At 44.3% G+C, this 24667-nt stretch overlaps 1 protein-coding gene across 1 annotated transcript in view; it reads right to left on the reverse strand.

Annotated features, from left to right (window-relative positions):
• Positions 1 to 1667: 1667 nt before the first annotated feature.
• CCDC148 (coiled-coil domain containing 148) overlaps positions 1668 to 24667 on the reverse strand; it is a 47996-nt gene continuing 24996 nt past the window's right edge. The window contains exons 10-15 of the mRNA XM_041408232.1: positions 24014 to 24220; positions 11114 to 11254; positions 9769 to 9887; positions 4878 to 4995; positions 3217 to 3357; positions 1668 to 2219 (exon numbers count right to left, since the gene is read on the reverse strand). Of these exons, the coding sequence (XP_041264166.1) occupies positions 2073 to 2219; positions 3217 to 3357; positions 4878 to 4995; positions 9769 to 9887; positions 11114 to 11254; positions 24014 to 24220 (873 nt within the window). The 3' untranslated portion in view covers positions 1668 to 2072. The remainder of the gene's footprint in view (positions 2220 to 3216; positions 3358 to 4877; positions 4996 to 9768; positions 9888 to 11113; positions 11255 to 24013; positions 24221 to 24667) is intronic.

Consider the following 24667-nt stretch of genomic DNA (forward strand, 5'->3'; position numbering starts at 1 on the left):
AAGCCCTTTCCTTTGGGCATAAAGACAAAACCTAAGTAAATAACATGAAAATGAATCAATTCTTGTGATCGTCATTGTTACTGCTGTTACAAAGGCCGTTCAGATTGTCATTCCTACAGTGTTTAAAGCTGTCACAAAGAGGCACGGGCCAGAGTTTGAGTACAAGAGGGACAGCTGAGGACCTGACCTTCAGGCACTGGTTGACATTAAAGACACTTTTCTCACTACCAAAATTCACAAATAAATAGTCTAACTTGAAACCAAGTAACTTAATTTTCACAAGAAATTCTCATCAAGCTTTATAAAAGTTTGATCGAGAGTGACCTGCCCATGCTTCCTTCCTGGCATAAAGACAGCTGAGCTCTGAACTGCCGCTCCTACCCAGCCAAACCCACAAAGCAGGGCTGCAAGAGGTGCGGGTTGAGATGCCCATTTATCATTAACATTTTTTACATTACTATTTTTATATGTGTAACTTGGAAGATTTCTCTTTTTTTTTGTTTAAGTGTAGAAAGATTTATCATGAAGCCCAATGCCATTACAAGCATCTCCATTTCCTGAAGGGTTCTGATCAGTTGTGACCAATTCTAAGGTGAGGATTATGAGTAGGGTGAAACATCCACCTCCTTCCCACAGGAGCAGGAAAGAGGAGTCTGGCCAGGCTGGGGAACAGCCAAGGGGTCTGCAGAGCTCTCCTGGCATGAGCAGCCTTGGTAGTGCTGTATGAAATACCCTTTACTGACCTGCATGCCCTCCATGCTCCACTGTTACGTAAAGCCCCCCCCAAAATCCTCATTCTGGCCTCACTGTATCACTAAAGGCCTTGTCTTATTGTTGCACTGAGGTAGCCCAGACTTCTATAGACTTCTACTCAGTCTCTACATTGAGAAATCACAGACATGAAAACAACCACAAGTCTCAGCCTAAAAATCTGTGCCCACTATTTCAAAACCAATGTCTGTTCCCTTTAAACTTTCTTTTTCATTAACATCTTGGTATTTATAAAGCATGACAACTATAATCTCAATTTCAGTGGTGCAAATTTTTTTATCTTGTAGATCTGCTTTTAAAGGCAAGGAAAAAAAAATCAGCTGCCTAGGTTTGGGATGATGCCTTTCTGGGAATTGTCTCGCAGCCAGTCTGTTCCCCACAGCACAGCACTGCTGGTCTCCACGGGAATATCCCCACAGGAATAGTCAGCTGTGAGGTGGCCAAGTGTGTTTTAAAAATAATGAGTTACCCCAAAGGAGATACCAAAATAAAAAGCACAAATATACACAGGGTTGTAATTTTAGCACAAGCACACCAAGGCTGAGTCCAGAAGACATCACTCCCCCAGCTCAGGGCAGGCTCTGCAGCATCTCCCCACTAAACTCAGCTGCAACACGGATTATGCTGCTCCTGGGCTACCCTGTGCTCACTCTCAGGAGTCTGTCACAACAGAAAATAAACAAAGATCCCAGCTCTATTTATAATTTATACTGAAAAACCAATCTGCAATATGAAATTGAAGGAATGGTTTGCAGAAAATACGATACAGCAAGTTGCCTTCTAAATACAGACAAAGGTTTAAGTTTCATCATAATCAAGGAATATTAGAAACATTCATGGCAATGAAGATTTTATAACTAAAAGAATCAAATTCTCAAGAAAGCTTGAAAGAAAATTGTGGGATTTATTCACGTAACATAATAAAATCTAAAGTAACTGCTGTGTAAAGCTGTTTTGGACTTCTGCTGCCAATTAAACCCCAAGAACTCCTACTCAAGGTGCTGCACGTCGGATTGGCTGGGCCGTGTGCAGGAGCCCTTAAGCACGGCGTCGCAGCTCGCAGTGGAAAGGGACACGGGCAGTCCCAGGAGCTGCAGGAGCACACGAGCACACAGCCCAGCCTCTGCAGACCTGCCCAGGCCCGGTGTGACACATGCAGCCCAGCTCAGAAAGGCTTGGAGTGCTCGCTGCACACACCGCGAACACAGCAGTTCCAGGACAGCCACGGGGAATTTAGGGTTTGCATATCGAGGGCCAGACCAGAGCCCTGGTGCTGCTCTGCCCCTCAGATGAGATGTGCTCTACATTTTAAAAGCTGTCGATTCCATGTCTCTTCTTGGAAGCTTCAGTGGAGGAAGATTTGACAAAACCTCTCTTGCGTAAAGTGTTTTATGCAGTCCAGCTTCTCGGAGAGCGAGCTCGACACGGAGCCTGGGGTCAGAAATGACCTGTTAAAAAACCACAGCAATGATCAATAGAAGCCAAAAAGCTCCCTGAGGAGCTGCTGCCTTCCCCCATGTTCTCCATGCATGCAGCCCCAAGTGCAGCACAGACTCCAATCCTCTCCTGGCTGTTCCTACAGAATCCGAGTGCCTCAAATGCCTTTTTGATTTTTCTCAGTGTCACCTTGTGCTTACATGGCAGTGCCACTTCCATTTGTCAGAACGATAATCTGAGGGAAATTACTTCTGGAATTTGTCAAAAGTTTATCTGATAAAATTTGTAAGCCTCTTTCCAATCCCTGTTCCGTGGTCTGCAGTGGCACTGCACTGGGAGTACAAGGAAAAGCAACACGTTGCTTCCAGTTCCAGCATCCCCTCCCCAGTGTCCAGAGCTGCTGGACACCAGCACTGGGAACATGATCCACAGCCCCTGCAGCACTGGGAAGGAGCATGGGATGTGCTGGGTGGGAGTCACATACTGCAGCCCGAGCAGCACCAAACCTGTCTGGAGCTGAAACAGAAAGAGCATGCTGAGAGTTTAGACATAGGAACCAAATATACATGTGCAAATCATCTTTAAGATTTGTCAGAACCTTGTACATTTGTCAGATTTGGGGAATTTTAATAACCAAACAAAACCTACATCTTTCCATTACCAAATTGAGAAACTTTAAAATGTCTTAAAATGGGCAGTGCTGGACAACTTTAGCTATAGACAGTGTTAAATTTCATCTTATTCAGTGTCAAAAGAAAGCTTTTATACCACAGAATTGTACCATAACTCTTCTCTTTTCATAAATAATTTTCAAATTCCAGAGTGGGAATAATTGAAAATACATTGACTGAGCAGATAAGGAACAGTGAGGGAATTTAAAGATATCAAGTTCCTTGAGTGCATTTGAAATGGAGGGAGCAGCCTCCTCAGCAACCTGAGTGCCCTGAAACACGAGCAGAGCCAGCTCAGCTCCTGCTTTGTTTACTCAGCGTGATTACAGCCCCTTACCTGCTCTTCCCTGTAGGTGTGCAGCCTGAACAGGGGCTGCTGCAGCTCAAACTCGTCCTTGGCCCCAATGCCCATCCAAGCTTTTGACGCCACCGTGTCAGCCACTGCTCTGGCTGGATCCAATTTTGCAACAATGGCAACCTAAAGACACAGCACTAAAGTCACAATTACTGTGTCTGTGCAGGGCTAAGGCGAGAGCAGGTCACTCTCGGGAGCACACCCTTTGAGAACACCACTGGTCACTGTCTTTGCAGGGACCCTGTAGCAGCAGTGCAGGGTCCCAGCTGCAGAGACAGCCTGGGCACAACAAGGGGGAGTCAGAGAGAAGCAACTGCACCCCGAGCTCTCCAACAGACACTGACACGAGCTCCAGTGTCCCACTCGGTCTCTACAAGGATCCAGCAGCCTCAAAATTCTGCAATACCCACAATGCCTGGAAGTCCAGACTGTCTTCTTTTTCTTTCAATGGAAACAAAGGTGTTCAGGGTGATAATTCACAATTTTACAGAATCACAGGCAACAGCATTGAGTTATATTCTCCCAATAATACAACTCTGTTTTTTTCTGAAGTGCATCTGCTTTAACTGTGTAATTTCCTGTGGCTAGATCAATATCAGATTCCCAGACACTGCATTGTGCCAGAATTAATCTTTTTTCATTATTTACTTTCTTTGTGTTAAAATATTCAGATACAGCTAATACTACTTTGGAAAAATACAGAAAGATGCATGAGCAAAACAGCTAAAGTCAGAAGCCCATATAAAGAATGGCTAAAACCAGAAAAAAATACTTTAAATTGTGTATGATAATTTTTCATCCATCTCTTTAATAAAATATCACCTTTGTATTTACAGACTGCCCGAATCTACAGGCCAAATTACTTTAGTAAAGATCTTCCCCCCACCCATCCCATATAAACATTGTAGATACTTTATGAAGCAGCATTTCGTTAGTGTGAAACAAAGAATGTTGATCAGAGGAGTATAATGAAGTGGGAGCATCAACATCCCAGGCAAAGGCCCTTCTAGAAGCATTTCCTACTCTGGCAAGAGAATTAACTCTGTGGGAAGAGCTCAACAGATCATCACTACCAGCCAGCCTCTTTGGAGGAAAAAACAAGGAGATCACATACAAAAATGTAAATTAAGATGAAATTACTCTTTCAAAAGTCAGCAGTATAAAAAAAAATAACCCCGGCACTACTTTTACTGTGACATTGAAAGCACTAGTAAGCATTTTATGGGTGTCTTTTGAAAAGTACTGTGCAAAAGTTTCAGAGACTCAAATATCTCTGAAGAAAAGTCATCCAAGGTGTGCTACTTTTCAGAATTTAAAAAGAACATAAATTACTCAAAAATCTTGCCTTAGACTCAAGGCAGACTTAAGGTTATTAAAACAAACAAAACCCAGGAAAAATCACAGAAGACAAATCACATCCAACCCGGAAAAACCGTCTCTATCTCCTCTCAGATATCAGCAGCTCCTACAGTACAATTTAACGCCATAATGTTGCTGTTGTCAGCGCTGCAAAGGACACAGGATTTATGACAGGAGAGAATTCCTGTTGGCCTTTTGCCCTGTTCCTTTATGTGCTTTTGAGAGATTTTTCCTTCATCCCGCCTGCCCCGGCGTTGGGCAGTGCGTGACCCCAGCCAGCCCACCTGCTTTCGGAGCGCTTCCAGGCGCTTCTCCTTCTGCTGCTGCTGCCGGGCCTGCCGCAGCGCCAGCTCCTTCTTCTGCAGCAGCCGCTGCTGCAGCGAGGCGCGTCGGAACCGCACCCTGCGGGGCAGGGGAAACGCGGGGCAGTGCCACGGCCGCTCCCCGTGCTGCCGTGGCACTTCCCAAACTGCCCGACCCACCTTTCGAGGGTGCTGAAAACGCCTCAGACACACAAAGGTGCTTTTTCATTCCAATGTGCTCTTTTGGTTGGAGGGCCTCGCTTTGGGTTTTTTGGGGGAGTTTGGGGAAGTTGTGCTTTTTGATTTGTTTCTTGGTGGGCTTTGGTTGGGCAGTTGTTCTTTTAAACAACTTGGCTAACCTTTCAAATTCCATGTCTAGACCACAGATTTTCTCTAGCATGCTTTATATAGCCCTGGTACTCTTTTTTTCTCCCTCATTTTCTTTGCCAAGAAGAAATGTTCTCTCACATCTGTGTATGGCAGAAGAAATCTTTCCTATAACCCTTTCCATTAAAAGAAACACCTCACTCCCAGTCTTGTCACTGGAAAAAGAAAAAAAAAACCCAAACCTAAGAATGCCCTTCTTTCAAAGGAAGAAGCTGGAGGTTCACACCAGTCACTCCAGAACTTCACCCACGGCACTACTGTGCTGCTCCAACTTCCACTGCAGGCATTTTTAGACTATTGTGCAGAGTCTGGTCCTATGGAGCTATAGATATTTTTTGGGCTGTCATGTTTAGTCCTTCTACAGGAGTTGCCAACGCCATGCTTTGAATTTGGAGAATTAACCTCCTTTTGCCCTTCAAATTTGAACTTGCCTTTAGAGAAATTGAGATGAAACAGCTGCTTGAGCTACAATAAAACATGCATTGTTTTTTCTTACTCTCCAAATTTTAGTAAGCTCAAAGGAGTATAAAACTTGTGCTATAAACTGCAACAATCAGAACTAAACCTACAGTTCTGCTGGTGGCTAGTGAAGACCTCTGTGTCATTAACCCAGTCACAATTAGCAGGACAAACAGGTTTATCCCAAGAGTGGGTACAAGGCTGCCTGAGGGTATCCCACAGAGGTTTCCACTTTCTCATGGTGTCCAGTGTAGTTTAGGCAGAGAAATGCTACAGCAGCAGTGCTCAGGGGTCATTCTGTACCAGGGAAAAAGCCTAATCTGCTTTTTATATGGAGAACATTTAATAAAAAGCAGACCTTCATTTTTTTGAAAAATGACAAAAATGATACTGAAATCCTTTCACTCTGCTTGAGCTATTGAGATACGTGTTTTAAAATACTCCACAACATGAAATTAAATACTCTGGAAGATTCTGTGCAAAGCCAAGAAGGAAGACTGGGGGACACTTGGCCAGGCCTAAGCTGAAACACCTGGGAAATACATCCCCAGCTGCACATCATGTTCCTAACTTGGAACGCCCTTCCAATACTGTTTTACACTTGGCTTCAATGTTTACTCAAGCTTTGATTTCACCCTGTCCACACCTAAATAAAGTTGTTCATTCTCTTTCACTCTATTACACTTAGCAACATTTTAGCTACTATTTCTTCTTCTTTATCAAAAACCTCAAGATCAAAATATCTTAATACTTAATTTTGCTTTTAAGCATCATAGTAAGTAAAATTTTAATAAATCACCAGCTGATAAATGAGCATAACTGATTAGTTTCAGTACAAGGTACCTTTTGTAGCATTATAGGTACATATTTGTGTAATTTTTGATAAGCATATTTTCATTAGAACTGCTTTCAGACACTGTTTCATCAATATTCAATAGGAAATAATGAACTACTGTGTCTGGAGAGCCCAGGAGAGTTTCAGGGGAGTGTGTGAGAGCCCTGAGGTGGGGTGAGGGAGCTGCTCTGAGGGCACGGGGGAAATGCAGGGCCCACAGCCCAGCCCTGCAGAGCAGAACCCCATGGCCAACACTGGCCATCACCCCATTCCCGTGGGTCAATCCCACCAAATCCTGGCACACAGCAATCCTCGCCTTCCCTTGGAATCTGGGCCCAGGCTGGCAGCAGTTCTGGTGCTGGGGTAGAGCACTCACTGCCTCCCTGGAGAGCAGCACTGTGCCAGCCCATTTCCCAAAGGTTGTCTGTGCAAATATTTGCACAATTCCATGCCAATCTTATTTTCACCCTGCAAGAGCAATGCCAGATCTATTGCTTTTGGGGGGAACATTCTTTTAGAACATGATGTATTTTCAAACCATTTCCTACCTCAGGGACCTGATGGAGAACCTGACTAAAATTCACTGCACAGATGAAAAAGGAGAAGGGAACTGGTAGCAACAAACACTTGCCTCTTTGGATGTTAAACCAGCAAGACTTAAATGCAGTTGGTAGCTGTTGATACCACGTGAAAAGAGAGCCTATAATTTAGTGTTCTGAAGCACAGACACGTGGAGTGAGGGCACTCAGCAGAGCTGAGTGTGACCCTGCCCAGAGGCCCCTCCTGCCCCACACTCCACTTTCCATGGGCACAGTAGCTCCTTACCCCCAGTCCCACAGCACGGCAGGAGCACAGGGCACCTCACACCTGCTGCATTTCTGGAGCACGTGTCTCTCTCTCAAACCTTTGGCTTTTATTAGGGAAAAAAGAGACCCAGAACTCTCTGCTTTCCTTTTCCAACGTGGCCAGCCCAGACCTTTTATGACAACACACCAGTAACCAGAGCTCTTGTTCAGACAGTTTTAGTCTCTGTTCTCAGCCTGAAGGAGTTTAAATCTGCAATTTCTGCATTATCAGCAAACACAACAACCAGCAAGAACATTCAGCAGTCAGGTAAGGCATCTCCACCCTGTTTTAAGAATTGGACTACTATCAGCAGACAGCACCAAATGAATTGAAGAAAGCACAAAAGAAGTATGATTTTTGCCCACATCTGGGGGCATTTGACAGGACTGGGGCAGATCTTGCCTACTGATTCTTGTAAGCATTGTTTTACAAATTTAGTATTAAATTACTTGGCTAAAAAAATTAATAGCGAATAGATACGGGGCTTGGAGCAGAAATCACAACCCTTCACCCCCCTTTCTGAATGCAGAGAACATCACTTAACAGGATTTCTTGCTGATTTCACTATTCTCACCACATTTCATTTGCTCAGCATCTATGGGATCTTACACAAAGTTTCAGCCACTGGGCTGAGGCACGTGGAGGTTAACACAGCCTGGAGACAGCAAAGAGCTGCACTACCTAGGAACATCCACAGCCAAAAAACGAAATGCCCAATCAGTTAAATGTCTCCACTCTCAGATAGGAGTTGTAGAATGCAAATTTAGACTCAGTCACTTGAAAATCTACATCCAGTTTCAGGTGCCTTTAATCCCTTACTTTGATCCGGTCAGAGCCCTGGCTGTTGCCATTACAAACTAAGACCTGAATAAACAACACCATAATGACTCTGTGATAACAGGTATCTTTTTCATAAACAAACCCAATTAGTTAATTTTAAATTAATTTAGTTTGATTAAAAGCAGTTCAGGATAATAGCAGAGGCTTTTTTAAAATACTTTATTGTACCTGTTAGAAACTCTGTGCACTATGCAGGCCATCTCCTGTACTTGGAATAGTCACTCAGCTCATTTTTTCCTTTTCCAAAAGACCCTGAAAATGTGTTGGATCACATGCACTATGCTATATAGCTGAGTGACTATTCCAAGTACAGGCCATCTCCTGTACTTGGAATAGTCACTCAGCTCATTTTTTCCTTTTCCAAAAGACCCTGAAAATGTGTTGGATCACAGCTGTGGTACCAGCCTGTGCCATGATTCAGGAGTGCTCTGCAAAGACTCAGTGTCTGTGCTCTGGCAGGTGGCACATAGCAGGACACTGTCAGTTTTTCAGTGCTGCACTGGCAGTGACAATGCCACGTGTGCACCTGAGCCTGGACAGTGAAATGTTCCATTTTGTACAGTAGGTCAGTTCTGAGTGGCAGAATGCACAACGTTTACTGACTTCTGATTCACAATAGCCTGAAGGGGTGATTATTTCCTCCCAGTAATTCAAATACATGTGTTCCTCCTCCTATGAGCCAAAACCACTGCAGGCATGTCTAAGGAAAGGTAGAGATATATTTGTAGCATAAGGACACAGACATTTAAACTGTCAGAAAGGTGTCCTAACAAAGTAATACTCAAGTAGTGTTTCCCACAGAATCCTTGAGACCAACTTTAATATTCTAATGCCAATGGCACTTTAATCCTATTTTAATTGCACTTTTGGTCCACACAACTTGGTGGCTTCTCTATGTAAAAAGAGTCAGCCTGTGCTTTGAGAGCAGGTCTAACCAGAATACACACAGGGGCTATGTTCCTCTGACAGAGGGATTCCTCCATGAAATCCAGATTGTGAAACGTCACATTGTGCAACAAAGACTTGGCAATTCAAGCCTGAGCAGGCTCAAGTCCTAAATCCCATCAAACAGGTGAAGAGCATCTACAACTAGATGAGCAATTTAGGACTCTCTAAGATAACAATAAATATCTTTGAGTCTGTTAAGTGCTGAATGTGTTCCTTGCAGCTGCCCCTCAAACAAACCAAACCTGATCATAAATCATTATGCAAAGTGAAATATAGAAGGTCTTATTACTCAGCTGCATTTTATGACAGTTTAGTGCTTACAATGGTCTGAAATTTTGATGGCTGTTAATTAATTAATTCAAACTGAAATAAATTGCATCTAGGATACAATCACCTAGGATGCAACCTTACTAGATGGTTTGAAGCATTTGCCAAACAGGAAGGAAAAAATATATTATCCTCAATTTATTCTAAAAAAGACAGTCAGGAGATCAAAGCAAATTAGATTATAAGAAGATTCTATTGATACTAAAGGTATTCACATTTAATTTTTTTTACCTTTCTCTGTCTCTGGCTGCTTGTTCAGCCATTAATTTTCTCAATTCCTCCAGCTGTTGTAGATCTCTCTCCTCCTGTTCTTGCCACTTGAGCTCTTTCTCAGCCCAGTATTTTTTCAGCTAGAGTTTGACCAAATACAGCAAACAAAGCCCAGACAGTGAGAACAAAGCAAGTAAAAAAAGCATTAAGTTAGAATTCCAATTTTGATCCTTTTAGAATAAAATTTCTATTTTAGAGCACTACAAGCTAACAGAATATTTACTAGGAGAGCAAGAGGGTGTGGAGCTCCCACAACAAAATAGTAAAATCAGACTGTGAACACTAATTTGAATATATTTTTCCACCACAATTTGAAGACTACCACTTCCATTCTGCTTGCATTCCCCAGAAAAGCAGCTGCAGTATGAGGTTATCAGCCCTTTTAAGGATCTAGGATGTGAAATACTCCAGTGAAACATATGACTGCTGACCCCAAACAGCTGCTGTTCCATCTGTGCATAGGCAGAGGGCTGCTCTACCTAGACATTGCACACAGCAAGAGAAAAGTTTGCACAACCAGAATATTTACAGGTGAAATGAATACTGGTGGTGGTTGGGTCAGCACTGGCTCCCTAAACCTCTTCCTTCCCTGTGCTTTCAGAGCACCTGCCACTGCAAACACCACAGGTACAAAGGCAAATGCACAGAACAGGCTGGAACAAAAAGAGAAGCAGCAGCAAAGATACTTGTGACCTAAGCAGCAAACCCTCACTAAATGTCCCTGAGGTAAAATCTCAGTGAAACAACAGGGATTTCTGCCATAATGCTCGGGCAAAAAGGCCAACAGAAATACTTGTGACACGGCTTGATTTGCTAAAGCATTGCATTCACTGCAGTGCATTTCTGAGTTTCTATTCAGCTGCATCCAGGCCATTTCCCAAGGAGCCAGCACACAAGTCCTGGGAGCAGTGTCCCCAGGGCTGCCCCTGCAGCGGTGCTGCCCTGCTGCATTGCAGCACACATTGCAGCTGCAGCGCTGGCGGCTCCCTGGGGCTGCCATGCTGCTCAAAGCACAGACCTGTGCAGCCAGAGCCCGCCGTGCCTCTGTGCTTCTTTTGTGACAGAGACACGGTGACTTGCTGAGGCTTTTTTTCCTGAGAAATGCAGTAGGGTAACATAACTGGTGTGTCAGATCAGGCAGCTTTAGAGCTGACATGGACAGGAGAAAGGCCTGACTAGCCATTTGCCCATCTCTACATCAATACATAATACGTTACAAGAACACATCTGCTATGTGATCAGCTATAGATTTTAGAAGCAATGGTACACATTAATATATGCAAAAATGTATAAAAGTTTCTCATACTTTCTCTTTATCCTGAGCTCTACGGATGGTTTCCTGTTCCCTCTGTAGCCTTTCTCTCTCATCTTCCTTTTCTTTTCTTCTGGCAGCTACAGCAGCTTCTAGTTTAGCAGCTTCTTCCTGCTGTGCTTTCCACTGTAGAACCTGGAAGAAACAGTTGAAGAGACAGTCCTGCAGCAGACTGTGTAACACTGATCCTGCCAAGCTGAGGCTGGGAAGGAAATTCATGTAATCTGCTTACAAAGTAAGTTTTATAATCTTATCAACAACACAACCGTTTAGCAAGCACCACCTTTCTGCATGTTCGTGTGCAGTTCCCAACTGATAGCACAATACGCAACGAAATCACATATGGAAAGGTTTTAGGCAAAATTGCTAGAACCATCCCAGTAATTCACATCTGCCTTCAGCACTTAGGAGCTGTGAAGGGATGGAGACCAAGAGTCGCAGAGCAGAGTCCACCTGCAGCCCTTGCACAGGGTCACAGCTCCTTGCTCATCCCCAGGGCTTGCTGCAGGGACAGGGACTTCACCTCTGTCAGCACAGATGTGCAGCCCAGCCTGGGACCCCTGCCCCAGCCCGGGGGTCTGCACGCCTGACACCCCCTCCTCAGTGGGAACAGGCACAGCAGGACAGAGCCACGCTGCCTGCACCCCTTGTGCAGGGCCTGCCACTCTTCCTAACGAAACTTCCAGGGGGTGCACTGACCACCCTGCCCAGCGTGCCAAAAATCCACTGCTGACACATCCCTCAGTGAGCTGGTTAAAGGAGACAGCTTGTCCCCAAATCTGGCCTTGGGCAGGCACTCATCTGTCCCAGCCCGATCCACCTCGGCTGTCACAGCAGTTGTGAGCTCATCTGTTCCACGCTGCTTCCTACAGGATCAATGATTCTCCTTTTTGTTGGCTGGCCAGCTCCTTTTGTAATGGATTTGTCAAGCACTAACAGAACTCTGCCTTTCTCTAAGGAACAAGCATTGCAGCCATTTTTCAGCTGGTTTTCTACGCTACAGCACTTTAATACAAAGATATGAAAATGATTATAATTTTTCCACCCTTACTGCATTTCACTGGCTGTGTGTGCAGATTATTAATTCTTCTTGTTTGTGCTTATAAAAGATGTTCTGTTTAGAAATCCAGCACTCCCCATGGTCCAAGGTTCTCAGAGAGCTGCATCTCTGAACAATGCTATGCTTGCCCTGCATCTTGCTAAAATAATAATTATACTTTTTTCTTTGCAATACACTGAACAATGCTGTGACTTCTCACGGAGTGCAGGCAAAGTGATAACATGAAAATAACCTGAAAATGCAGAGGGTGCAAAGAGGACAGAGCCGGGCTCCTCCAGAGGTGCCCAGTGACAGGGGGAAAACAACAGGCAGGGAGTGAAACACCTGTAATTCCAAAGCATTCATCACTTCCCTGCTGAGAGGCTGGCCAGGGAGCTTGTGGAGCTCTTTAACCCTGGTTGCACACAGTCACCAGCTGTAGCTGACCCTGCCTGGGCAGGGCTGGCCTCGGGGTCTGGAGAGGTCCCTGCAGCCCCAGTCAAGCTTCCCACACACTTGCAACTTTTGACACCAGGGCTGAAATTAAAATCTTCATGTAGCAATTTTGCCAGCAGCCTGCTCATGCAGTTTAGCGGTTTAAAAATCTAAAATAAAATGCTGAATTGTTTCAGTTACTCTTCACTTGCCACACTAATGAACTCCAAAAAAAATGCTTTGAAAATGAGCCAGAAGAACACGCAATCCTTTCTACCTTGCTTTTGAAACGGACTGAAGCAAAACCATATATAGAAAGATTTAAAACCTAACAACAAGCAAACAGTGAGTGAAATCTGCAAAAAGCATACTCAGATTGGAGCTGGAATAAGCTGCAGGAGCATTTGAAGGAGCTTTAAACTTCTGTAATAACATCACAGATTTTCTCAACTGATATGAGGTAACAGTCAGATTATGTAACAAAAAAATTGCTTTTTGTAAGCCTGGATTTCCCTACATCCTGCTTCCCACCCCTTCCAAATGCTCTCCAGTGCTGAGGTCAGTGCCACCGGCTGCAGTTCATGGTGCAGCCTCAGCTCCCTCCACGCCTGAGAACTCTCCTGATCCTCTGCTGGTCTCCCCTGGATATTCATTTATCAATTAACAGGGACTTGTTTGGCTGTTTGATTACAGCCATTAGTATGGCGAGGCCATAAACTGGTCTCAACAAAAGCTGCATTTCCCTGATGCTGGAGGGGAACCAGTGGCAGGAAATGCCCATGGAGAGCAGAGCAAAGGCTGCAGGGAGCCTGGGGCGATGGCAGTGGCTGAAGGAAGCAGCACACCGAGGCAGTGAGCAGGCACAGACAGTAACCTGTCCCAAAATCACCTCAAGCCTCCCTGCTAGCCCATTCCATTGGCAGCAGCCTGCTGCTGCATGTGACACCGGGGTGTGCCGCGGGCTGCTTCCCCCGGCTCCTTCCTTACCGCCTTTGGATCAAGTCAGAAATCAATACCGGGGCACAGCCTAGTTTTCTGACAGGGTGTGAACAAACAACTGAGCACAACCAAGCACCAAATTCAGCACTCAGTGAGCTGGTAACGTGAATCACCCAGCAGGGCTCCCAGACAGGGGATGTGCCAGTGACTCAGGGCGCACCTCCGCTCCTGCAGCGCTCCCTGCTCTGCCCTCAGTCCCTACTGACACGTATATTCACTCAGGGGGCAGAACATGCTTTCATTTTTTAAATTCCAATTCTGAATCTACTTTTCCAATTTTTAGTAAGGAGTTTAAATGTATGAGCCCAAGGCCAATCAGAAAAATGGGTAACGAGGAGACCAGAGGAGAGTTTCACTGTACCATACCTGTTCACAATACCCAGTTATTATTTTCTGCATTCAGCACATAAAATTAGTTTAGATTATCTCTGCTCCCTCCCATGTTTGCCTAATCCATGTCTTTTTGTTAGGGCAAAATAAGAATAATTTCCTTTTAAAAATTTATAATTGTGACAAAAAAGACATAATTCCAACAAACCCCCCCCCCCCCCCAAAAAAAAACAAAAAACAACAAAACAAAACAACAACAAAAAAGGAACATTGGTAAAAGCCAGAAAAGCAACACATGCAAAATATGTATAATATGTGACTGTGATTCTGTAGGCTGACCTTATGCCGTGGCTTCTCCCAGAAGAAGAGTTGAAATCATACAGGATAAAATGTTTTTAACAGAGCAGAGTTAGAGTGAAGTCCAAGAAGTAACAAAAATTAGACATTAACCAGGTGATTCAAATACCAGTATATTTCAATTTTAAACCACATTTGAACATTAAAATCCTCTGTGCTAGAGAGCAGCTCTAGTCTCACAGCCCCAGATCACTTTGTGCACCAGGCAGGGGAATCCACATCCTCAGGAGGTGTCAGGAGAGGTTCCCAAACCACTCCTGTCCCTGTGGTGTCAGGTCAGAAATGAGGATCTGGACTCTGGCTCGTGGTCAGACAGGCAGGGCAGAGCCTGACCTGCATTTCCTGCCCTGGGCAGCCCCACCAGGGGACAGCAGCAGGGCTGGGCAAGCTCTGCAGGGAGCATCTCCTGGTGCTCTGCTGCCCAGAAGGGACCCCTGATGCTGAACTGCATCCCCACGGCTGAAGTGTGCCAAGAGAGCCTGCTGCACTCATCAGGATTTCATCTCCAGAGGCAGGATCATGCAGGTCTGGAGAGCAAAAAGCCTCCCAAACAATAATTCTGCTTCACTACAGCAGCAGTCTGGGACCACACAAAAAAATTAATGTGTTCTTGATTGCACTCTTCCATTCCTAGGAGTTCAAAATCAGAAGGGTGTATTTTACTGTGTCAACAGTAAATATTTTATTTAAATATTTTTTTAAAAATCCTAGTAGTTAAACTAATATTGAAAGTACACTGAAACCTGGCTCTCCCATTGCCTGTTCCATAAAATTGTTTTCATTTTAGCAGTACAAGCACTGCCAACATTAGGTTCTGAAAGTTTTTAATTACAAATGGCATTTCAAGTACATTTCACAGTTCATGTATTATTAGAGGAGGTTTTGCCAAGTGAATTATTAAATTGCTGTGCTGAACAGAATGCATACACACCTTTTTCAGTTCATTATTTCAATATTGCATATTACAATAATGTAAAGTGCACTACAAACTAATTAAAGTAATAAATTAGTTCTTTCACTGTAACATCTGAATAGAAATAATGCATTTACCACTCACCTAATGTTCAGATACAACTCTTTTAAAGACAAAACAATGCACAATGCCACCACAGCACCATGTGAGGCTTTCTCTTCAAGCAGCAATGACTTTTTATAAGCAGACAAAGAGGTGGCATCAAGCTCCTCAGCTGGGCACCCAGGGCAGCTGGCTGCAGTGAGGAGGCAAAGGTGGAGCAGGGGCAGCCTCAGCTTTGGAAACAGAGGAAAACGTGCACAAGGAACCAAAAGGACAAAATCCTGGGAGGAACAGTGTCAGAAATGACTGCCCAGAGCTCAGGTCACTCTGTGCCACACAGACATACCAAGCTCGTAGAATCCAAGCTCCAAGCAAAAGCTCTCAATAATCGTGTGATAAAGGCAGTAGTGTTTGTCATAAGTGAAGGCATACAAGGAAAATCCTCTGAAATCCCACTCTGATGTTTTCTATCTCACTTTTTCAACCATATAAAATGACACAATCTAAATACTCTTCTAGTATCTCATAAAGTTTTATTAATCTCTGAATCACTTCTGCTCATCTTTCCTTATTTATACTATGGTTTGCAATTTTCATTTTCTTCTTCAAATTGTTCACAATTGATTCTAAGAATTCCTGGGAAAAAAAATAGGGGGTCTCTTCAAGAAAAATAATTTCACAAGTGAAGATTCTACATGGTAGAAGAAACCACAAAAAAGAAGAACCACAACATTTGGCTGGCCATGCATGCCCACAGCAGAACATAGCCAGCCTATTTGTGGTGGGATCACAGCATCACAACAGCTGCAGGTCAGGGCTGCATGGTCATGAACAGCAAAATGGGATTATGAGACAACTAGAGATCCAAATACTATTTAAAGGAATTCAGTATTTAAAAATCTCACGCATACAAAAAGAAAACACACAATGTGAGCCACAGTTCCCACAGGTTGTTGTACAAAGCAGGTGGGAGATCCCAGTGAGCCTGAGGCACAAAGCACCATTCCACATTTCCCAGCACAGGCTGCCTGAGCTCAGCGTTAGGCTGTGCACAGCCCGTGCACCCAAAACCAGCACAAACCAAGAACGTTGCTGTTGGCTGGCAGAGCTCCATGTCGGGCTACTTGGTGCCCTTGGAGCACAGGACAAGTCCAGCAGCTTGGGGTCAGTCCAGGCAGAGCCCAGGCAGTCACTGGGAAGCAGGAAAAAAGCTCTGGAAAGGATGAGCTCTGCATGGTACGAGCCCAGCATCGCTGCCTGCCCACAGCATGCTCACTCATCTCAGCTGCTCACAGTCTGCTCGGGAGAGGGAGAAAGCTGGGAGCCAAGGCAGCCCAAAAGCACGCTGAGAATCGTGTGTGTTCAGATAACCACAGTGATCCACTGCCCAAACCAGCTCCAGTCCTCTCCTCTCCTTCCCAGCCTCCCTGCGTCATCACCATCTCCTCTGCTCAGGGTCTTGCTGAATATAGAACTGAGAGTTATCCCATTTATGGCAAGCCAGAGATACCTCTTGGTTCTTCCAGATGGAAGCCACAAGGCACCGGGAGGGAAAAATGCCTCTCAATTGCAAATTTGGATTTAAACCACGTCAACTATGACATTTTTCCTTCACATTTTTAAAATAAGGGCTGCAGACAGAGAATAAGTTGGTGACCGAAGGAATTCTGTTTCTAGAGAAAAGGCCACTTTAGAGCTATGCCTTTCTAGTGTGTTCTGAAAAAGAGAAAAAAAGCAAAGCAGATGTAAAAGGTGACTAAGTCATAAGAAGTTACATGTTGAAGAAATAGCAGGATTGCAACATCAGCCCTTCAGTAAGGATATTGCTCTCAGTCCAGTTCCTAATGGATACATCATCTAACAAGATGATTTTGTTTAGGTTTGGCAAACTTTTTATTTCCCCACACAAGGTCATTGCTTTCTATCTCCTCTAGAACTGGTCAAACTGAGATCACTACAAGATTAACATGGAAAACTCGTTAAAAGGTGACTTTCAATGCAGCAGAGCAGCCTCTTTACTTGCACAGTAGCCCAGCCATTCATACTTCAGATGGAAGCAGCACATGATGATCTGTGTCTCCTGTCTGAGCAACTCCCTGCCATTCTGACATGCACAAAAAAAGAAAATATTTTTAAGAAAATGGGAGAGAAACATAGAAGAAAAAAGAAGTTAAGACCCAGGCTCCACAGAAAAGTAAGTATTCAGTCAATTTCTCTCAAGAGTAATAGAAGTTAAAGACATAAATCCCACTTGGGTTAATATGATAAGAAATCCCTTGGATTTAAATATTTTACAAACTAAACAGGAATATAGAAGTCTGTGTTACAAAACTAACCATTTTTTTAAAGTTACCAACTGTATGGAAATGTCTATCCAACAACTACTAAAAAGTAGTGTACTTCTTTCCCAAAACAAGTGTTTTTTTCAAGCACACTTGCATTCAGCACAATTTCTCAATACAAACTCTAGTTCACCTGCTCGAACTCTTCCCTGTGTGCCAGGATTAGGAAGAGGGTAAGGGATGGATGCTGCAGCCATTCCCATCTGCAGGACAGAGCTGCTGCAGCTGGTCTGGGTGTGACCCTGCCAGGACCTGCCCTGCCCTGCCAGGCCCTGCCAGGGCACACACACACACGGGGTTGGGCTAACGGGGAGCACTGGGCCCCCCAGCAGCAGCTGCCCAGAGCTGGGAGGGCTCTCTGCTGCCACGGGGCACCCCACAGCCTTCACAGCTCCTGCTGGCCAAGACTTCTGAAGTCACAAGCAAACTGTGCCCAGCAAAGCTGGCATTGCCAAGGAAAGTGGGATGTACGGGAGAACTGCTACTGATGTGCAATTGTATTAACTGATAATAACAAAAAAAGACTTGCACTATTCAAAGCCACCACACACTGACATGTAAAATATTAGCAGTGTTATTTCTGGAAATACAGTAAGAATAGGAAGTGTATGCATGTATTCTTAAATGGAAAGCTAACGAGATGGGTGCCTCAGGGTGTGAATACTAGAGCTTATAAAAGAGAAAAAATTAAAGTGTATATTAAGAACAGTTCCCTGGAGTCTGAAATATTACGGGGCAGGGGGAGTTCATCCAAACAGTATGAAAAAGCCATCATTTTTTAAATTTAGAGAGTGCTTTTTTATAAGCATGGAATGTATAATTTTTCTTTTCTCAGGTGTCAGTAACCTCCTGAACTGCCACAAAGGTTTCAAAAAGCCAGTATGTCAGGGGCTGCAGAGGGAGGTGGGAGAAGTTCAGGTTTGCCCAGGGGCTCCATATCATGTATTCCCAAGCCAGCAAGAAGCACTGCTGTTCACGTTCTGTTGGGATGCTGATGGCAGAGGCTGGAGATGTCCTGCTGTCTGTGCTCTGTGATGCAGTGCCTGCAGCTCTGGGGTCCAGTATCACAGCCTTCCAAACCCTTGCAAACCCCAGCCTGCCATGAAGGGGCTGTCTCCAGCCTGCTCAGCACAGAGAAGGGTGCTGGGAACACAGCCCAGCTCTCCTGTCCTGGCAGAGAACTCGTCTGCGCTCCTGGACTCAGTCCTGGCACCAACAGTCACGGGTGAAGCTCTGACATCAGCAGGTACACACAGCCACGTTGTCAACAACAAACTCGTGTGCTATTAACAGGTGGTGGTCTGAAGTTTCCAGTAACTTTCAGCTATAAAAATCTGCCCCTTTCTCTCTAAACTGGGGATTCCTCAACCCTGAAAACTTCTGAATGGCCCCTGGAATCACATCCTGACTCCACAGAGTCTTGAACGATGAACAATAAATGGTAAAAGCTAACAATTTCTGTATCTGACTGACCTACACAAGACATACAAGAAGAATTAGAGCAGCATTAGAGCATTTGGCAGTAGGATAATTAAGAAATAATACATTTACAAGTTTGCTAATCTCAGGAGATAATCTTGTTCTGGCTGTGGTTAGAAGAACAATGGAGGTTCACATCCCTAATAGATTTTTGACGGGTACTCTTGAGCATCTTGTGCTCCACAGGCTATCTCTAAGAGGTTAAAAAAATAAATACCAGAAAAGTAGTTAAAAGTAACTGTTTTGATCATTAGCAGAATATGGTCTTCAGCTATTTAAGTGTTTAAATCTGAAAAAGGGATATGAAAGAAAAGCACTTGAGCACAGCCCTCAGTCATGACCTGAGGAGGAGCACCATGTACCAGTTTCAGTGGGGGCTGGGGTCAGCACTGGTAAAAGTCAGGATCCAGAACAGGAGCAGTGTCAGTTCCCTGAGGTGACAGCACATCACATCAGCTTTGCTCAGGGCAGTGTGTGAACAGTTTATTTCTCACAGCTTGTCCTTGCAGTTCCTCTCTTTCCTCATCCAGCATTACTGGGAACATCTTTCTGTTCTTGACAATAGGAATGTCAACATTTTATAAACAAGTGTAAATATTATATAGGCTTAAATATCCACACATGCATAACCTTAAGCAGGCTGCATTTCTATTTACAACTACCTATCCAAACTGCTTCCTTTAGATACAGAATTCTCTCTTCTAGACCCATCTGCTATCATATGGATGAGAGCTCCTTTGATCTTTTACAACTGCAAAATTTTGGCGCAGCTTTGCTTGTCTGAGGTGCCACTTTCCTCACTGAAGATCATTCTAAGAAAACACTGTGGGCAAGAGCTGTCAGCTTGTCTAGTTATCCATCCTCAAGCAGCTTCAGGTGTCACTGGACAATGGCAGCTGGGTTAGAGAGAAGCCTGCTCCAGGTCTCGCTGCAGACAGGCAGCTGAGCAGGCTGCGTCCCAGGCTGGAGTGCTGGGGCGCTGTGGGCTCTTCCAGCGGATCTCAGAGCTCTCAAATCAGCCCATGCTCTCCTCCCACGCAGTACCCTGCAGCCCCTGCTCCCAAAAGCTGCAATGTGAGCCCGGGGATCAGGCACGAAGCCGTGAGCGCGTCCTTGGAGGAACCTTTGGCAAACCGCCCTCGGCAGCTTCCCGGGAGCGCAGGGCTCTGTGGGCACCGGTGCTGCCCAGGGCAGCTACAGCAGACACCAGAAACACAGGGGGAGGAGATTAACAGGAGATGGATCAGAAAGAACATCATCACATGATGGAACACAGGTACAGGACAACACGGGGGAAAGACTGGTGGAAGGGCAAGGCAAATGTGCAGAGACAACCTCTGCAAGTGCTTCACATGCACTGAGCTTGGTCTGACCCAAAAGGCACAGCATGTCACTGCTGACCTCAGACTATTAAATCCAGGTTTATTAGGTCTGGATTGAAAACTTATTATTGAGTCAGAGCTGCCTCGTCTGTGATGAGTGTTAGAGTCTCAGACACTTGCTCACATACATTTTGGAGAAATCCTGCAGCATCCTACAGCTCATCAGTTCACCACAAACATGAGTAGTTACATTTAAAATTTAGGTTATTATAACTTCCTTGTATTTTTTACGTCCAACAAATTAATGGGTCAACTCAGTGGTGAATAGACAACACTTCTGAAAAAGGAAATCATTCTTTTAAGTAGCTTACTATTCAAATATTTATTCTTTTAAAAAGTTTCCTACAAAATGATCAGATTATAGTCAAAGCAATGGATCTAAATTATTGTAACATTCACTTGTAATACTTCAATGTTGATCTCCTGGGATAGTCACAGCATTTAAACCAGTGACTTGACTACACATTGAATAAGGAAATTTTTTTTTCTCCTAAGTTTACTGTCATATCCTTTCCTACAATACACAAAAGGAGAAGGAAAGCAATCTGCAAGATGCTTTATACGATTTGCAATACCCCTGTTAATTCCACCTAATACTTTTCTTTTTGAAATTAATTTATCTTAGTTTCTGCCAGGATAAGAAATGCAAGAGCTGCCATCCCAAAACTCACAATGTGTTGCAAGAGATTTTAGCATTGGAGTGGGGATTAATCCTGGAGCACAAAACACAGGAAATAAGAGATTTAAAGGCAAGCAGGCACACAGCTTTGTGCTGAGGAAGGAAAAGCCCCCCCAGGCAGCACACACAGGGGATCCAACTGCCCTAATGTCTGCTGCTGTAGGCCTTCCCTCTAGTCTTCTTTTAAAATCATTTTCTATGAAGATGGAAAGTACCAGATTACAAATATTTTAAGATAGATTCAATATAAAAATGTTTGGAATGCATGCAGACACCTCAGCTGAATCTGTGATGTAATACAGCAAGTACTCCAAACCCCAGAAAAGATCACTCCTCATTTTGTGCCTTACCTGCCTTGCAACACAGAAAAATTTGCTTCTCTGTGTTTTTAGGAAAAGGAATTTTACAGAGATGGAGCTTGTTTTACACAGTGCCTGCTCCAGAACCCTGGGGGATCAGATTCCCACAGCTCAAAGCACACCAGAGCTCAGTGACTCTTGATCACTCAAAGTGTGACCCCTCAGGGTTTGCTTTGTTTGTTTTCCCATGGCAAACAGGGATGTTAAAGATATGTACCAGGCACATTTACTCTTTAAGAATGTACAGTGTAACCTCCCCAGCATTATCCATTTCACATTTCATTTCCTTCAGATGGCTACCATAGGGCCCTCATGATTTATTCAGTTGTTCCAAACTGCCTCCTTAGGGACTATGATTTCTGTTAAGGACACACACTGATCTTCTGTTAGGTGGAACATGGAATAAAAATTTGAAAGTCCTTTCCCCAAGTAAAAACAGCTATAAATATTAATTTAACTTCTCTGCTGCTTTATTTTTTAATTATCCCTCCCTGTCAGTCACAAGACCTAGAGTCTCACCAATGGCATAGGTGCTTCTAGTGCATTTAAAACAGCTTTAAATCATGTATTCTTTAGTCAGTCTGCTGCCCCTTGGGTTTGTTGTTGCCAGAGGAAGTGAACTGTTTTGTGTGGCTATTGCAGTAACGAAAGCAGTGCACAGCCTGTCAGATATTACATCTCTTTCCGTGTGTGTGCCAACAGAAAAGCTGTGGCTCTCTGAAACCTGCTGCTGTCATGGGAGATCTCTGTCCCCCTCAGTCAGACACAGCCTCCTCACGAGCATAGCCAGGCCTTGCTCACAGGTAAATCACTGCAGCAGCTACACTGCCCCTCTGGGAGCGGAGACAAGGAAGGTTTCCTGATGCAAAACTTCCCAAAATGCAACATGTTAAGTCAATCAAAGGTGGAAAAGAAAAGGTGGAAGAACAGCCCTAATCCCTGATTTCCAGTTCCACACTCTTTCCCTCACTCACTTTTTACCCATCTTGTGGCTCTCTCTCAGGATGGGTTTTACCTGTGTGGATTGGTACAGGACTGAGTTCCATTTACCTGCCAGCAGCTGCTTTCCATGTCCAGCACTCTGTAAAGTTCAGAAGTGCAGAAAGACAAGTCTGTGAAATGAACTATAACTGGGCAAACTATGAGTTTTCAAATGCATATCCTCATCAAACCAAAACAGAACCCAGGGATACATTGAGAATCGTTTCTCTGAAAATGAGTGAGCTCTGTGCCCAAGCTCAGCTTCCGCCCTGCAGCCCTTTCAGCTGTGGAGCTGATCAAAACAAGGTCACAATGATATCCTCCTTTAATGAAAGAAATGTTCCTGTTTCATTCCTCTTTTCTGGGAAACAGGTGAGTTGGTTTTGTTCAAGTGTTCGACATTTTAACGAAGATCCCTTTGAAGTCACCCTTGAAAAGTGTAGGTCTAATAGGTTTGAGTTTCAAACAGTTCCTGGAAACAGGAGGTCAGAATCCAAAAATCTTTCAGACAATGTTCAGTGCATCTGTGAGAATCTTATATGGAGACAACAAAGTATTCCAAAACCAGCTTGTTACTTCTTGTGCAGAAGAAAAGTAAAAGAAACAAAGGGGGAAAAAGTGGCTCAAATTCACAGTTCTGGAGTAATTGGCCCTTCCATCTCTGGTTGTGCAGGTAAGAGACACACAGGCATTCCAGAAAGGAAGGCCTAGGTAAAAATCACCAAACATCCCCTCAGCTGCAGAGAGCCACTCCTTCCTGCCCCTGGCCCAAGGGAAGGCTGACACAGGAGTCAGAGCAGGGTACTCCCCACTTAGTCATGCCCAGACAGTTTCTAACCCTAAAGTGTTTAGATTCAAACCTTCCTACGCCAGACAGCTCCAGAACACAAGACAGAAGGGCTTTTGTGTTATTGCTAACTAAAAACCAGCATCAACATCAAAATCCTGCCTCACAGAACAGGTTTTACCATGCTTTCCTCTCACAGGAAACCTGAATCAAGTGTTTAGTATTTCACTGAAAAGTGAGGGCACAGCAGAGAGAATTTTGGTACAGTGAGAATAACACACCATGCATGCTCTCAGATGTTCATTTCAGTGCAAGTCAAAAATCACAGAGAGAAGTTTAAACAAATCTTAACATGCCTCTCATGCCCAGAAGTGGGATTCCTCCTACAAACACCTTAGGCATGAGCATCACAACATCTTCCTCTTGTGTCCAGCCTCCTCCCACTTTATTCACTTACCAAAACCACACAGGTATTTTTATCTTTTTTCACCTCTTACTGCAGTAAATCAGAATATTGTGAACCTTCTATAACGAGGCCAAACAAGTTATGGGATCCATTGCTTCATGTCTTAAAAAGCATTCTTAAAAAAAAAAGCCAGAAGGACAGACAGATATGCATTACTTACCTGAAAACAGATTAGTGCTAACATAAAAGACTTCATTTTGAATGCATCTGTTAGATACAGATTTGGATTTATAACTGAAGGTACCTTTGCTCTCAGGTCAGCACAGATCTCCAGTTGCCTTTGCCTGGAGTCAGCCAGCACCACTTGTGCCTCGTGAGCAGCAGCAGCTTCAGCAGCAGTCGCCATGGCCCTGAGGACAAAGGCTTTCCTAAGCCGAGCCCAGGCTGACAGCAAGACTCTGTGCTGGTTCCTGATGGAATGGCAGTGATCCAAAGCCTTCTCATGAGCAACCTGAAAGAGGAAGGCGTTTCAGAAAGGCTTAAAAACTATTCGTTAATAAAATCAAAATTCTAGACATTTTTGCAAACCTGGCTGTAACTGATCTAGTTCTTGTATCACCAATATTCCCATGGAATCTGCAGCGCAGCCCAGGGCACTCTGCCAGGTGCCAGGGGTGTCACCATGTCCTGGTGTCCTGGGCAGTGACACCCTGCAGCACCACAGCATCCTGCTGGCCCGCTGCTCTCTTCAGCTGTGCTTTTGCTATGGGAATAAATGGAATGCCACAGTCCCTCCCTGCCCTGGAGGACATAACACATAAGCAGGTCCTTCAATATATCTCCAGAGCTATTGAGCACTTCCAGCAAGATGAGGCTTTTCCTAGCAAAGGAATTCTGATCTGCAGAGAAACAGGACACCAATGACAGCAACTGTACAATAGCAGTACAGGGGGAAATC

Source organism: Onychostruthus taczanowskii, unplaced genomic scaffold, assembly GCF_017590055.1.
Source record: "Onychostruthus taczanowskii isolate IOZ18803 unplaced genomic scaffold, ASM1759005v1 scaffold10, whole genome shotgun sequence".
Lineage (NCBI taxonomy): Eukaryota > Metazoa > Chordata > Aves > Passeriformes > Passeridae > Onychostruthus > Onychostruthus taczanowskii.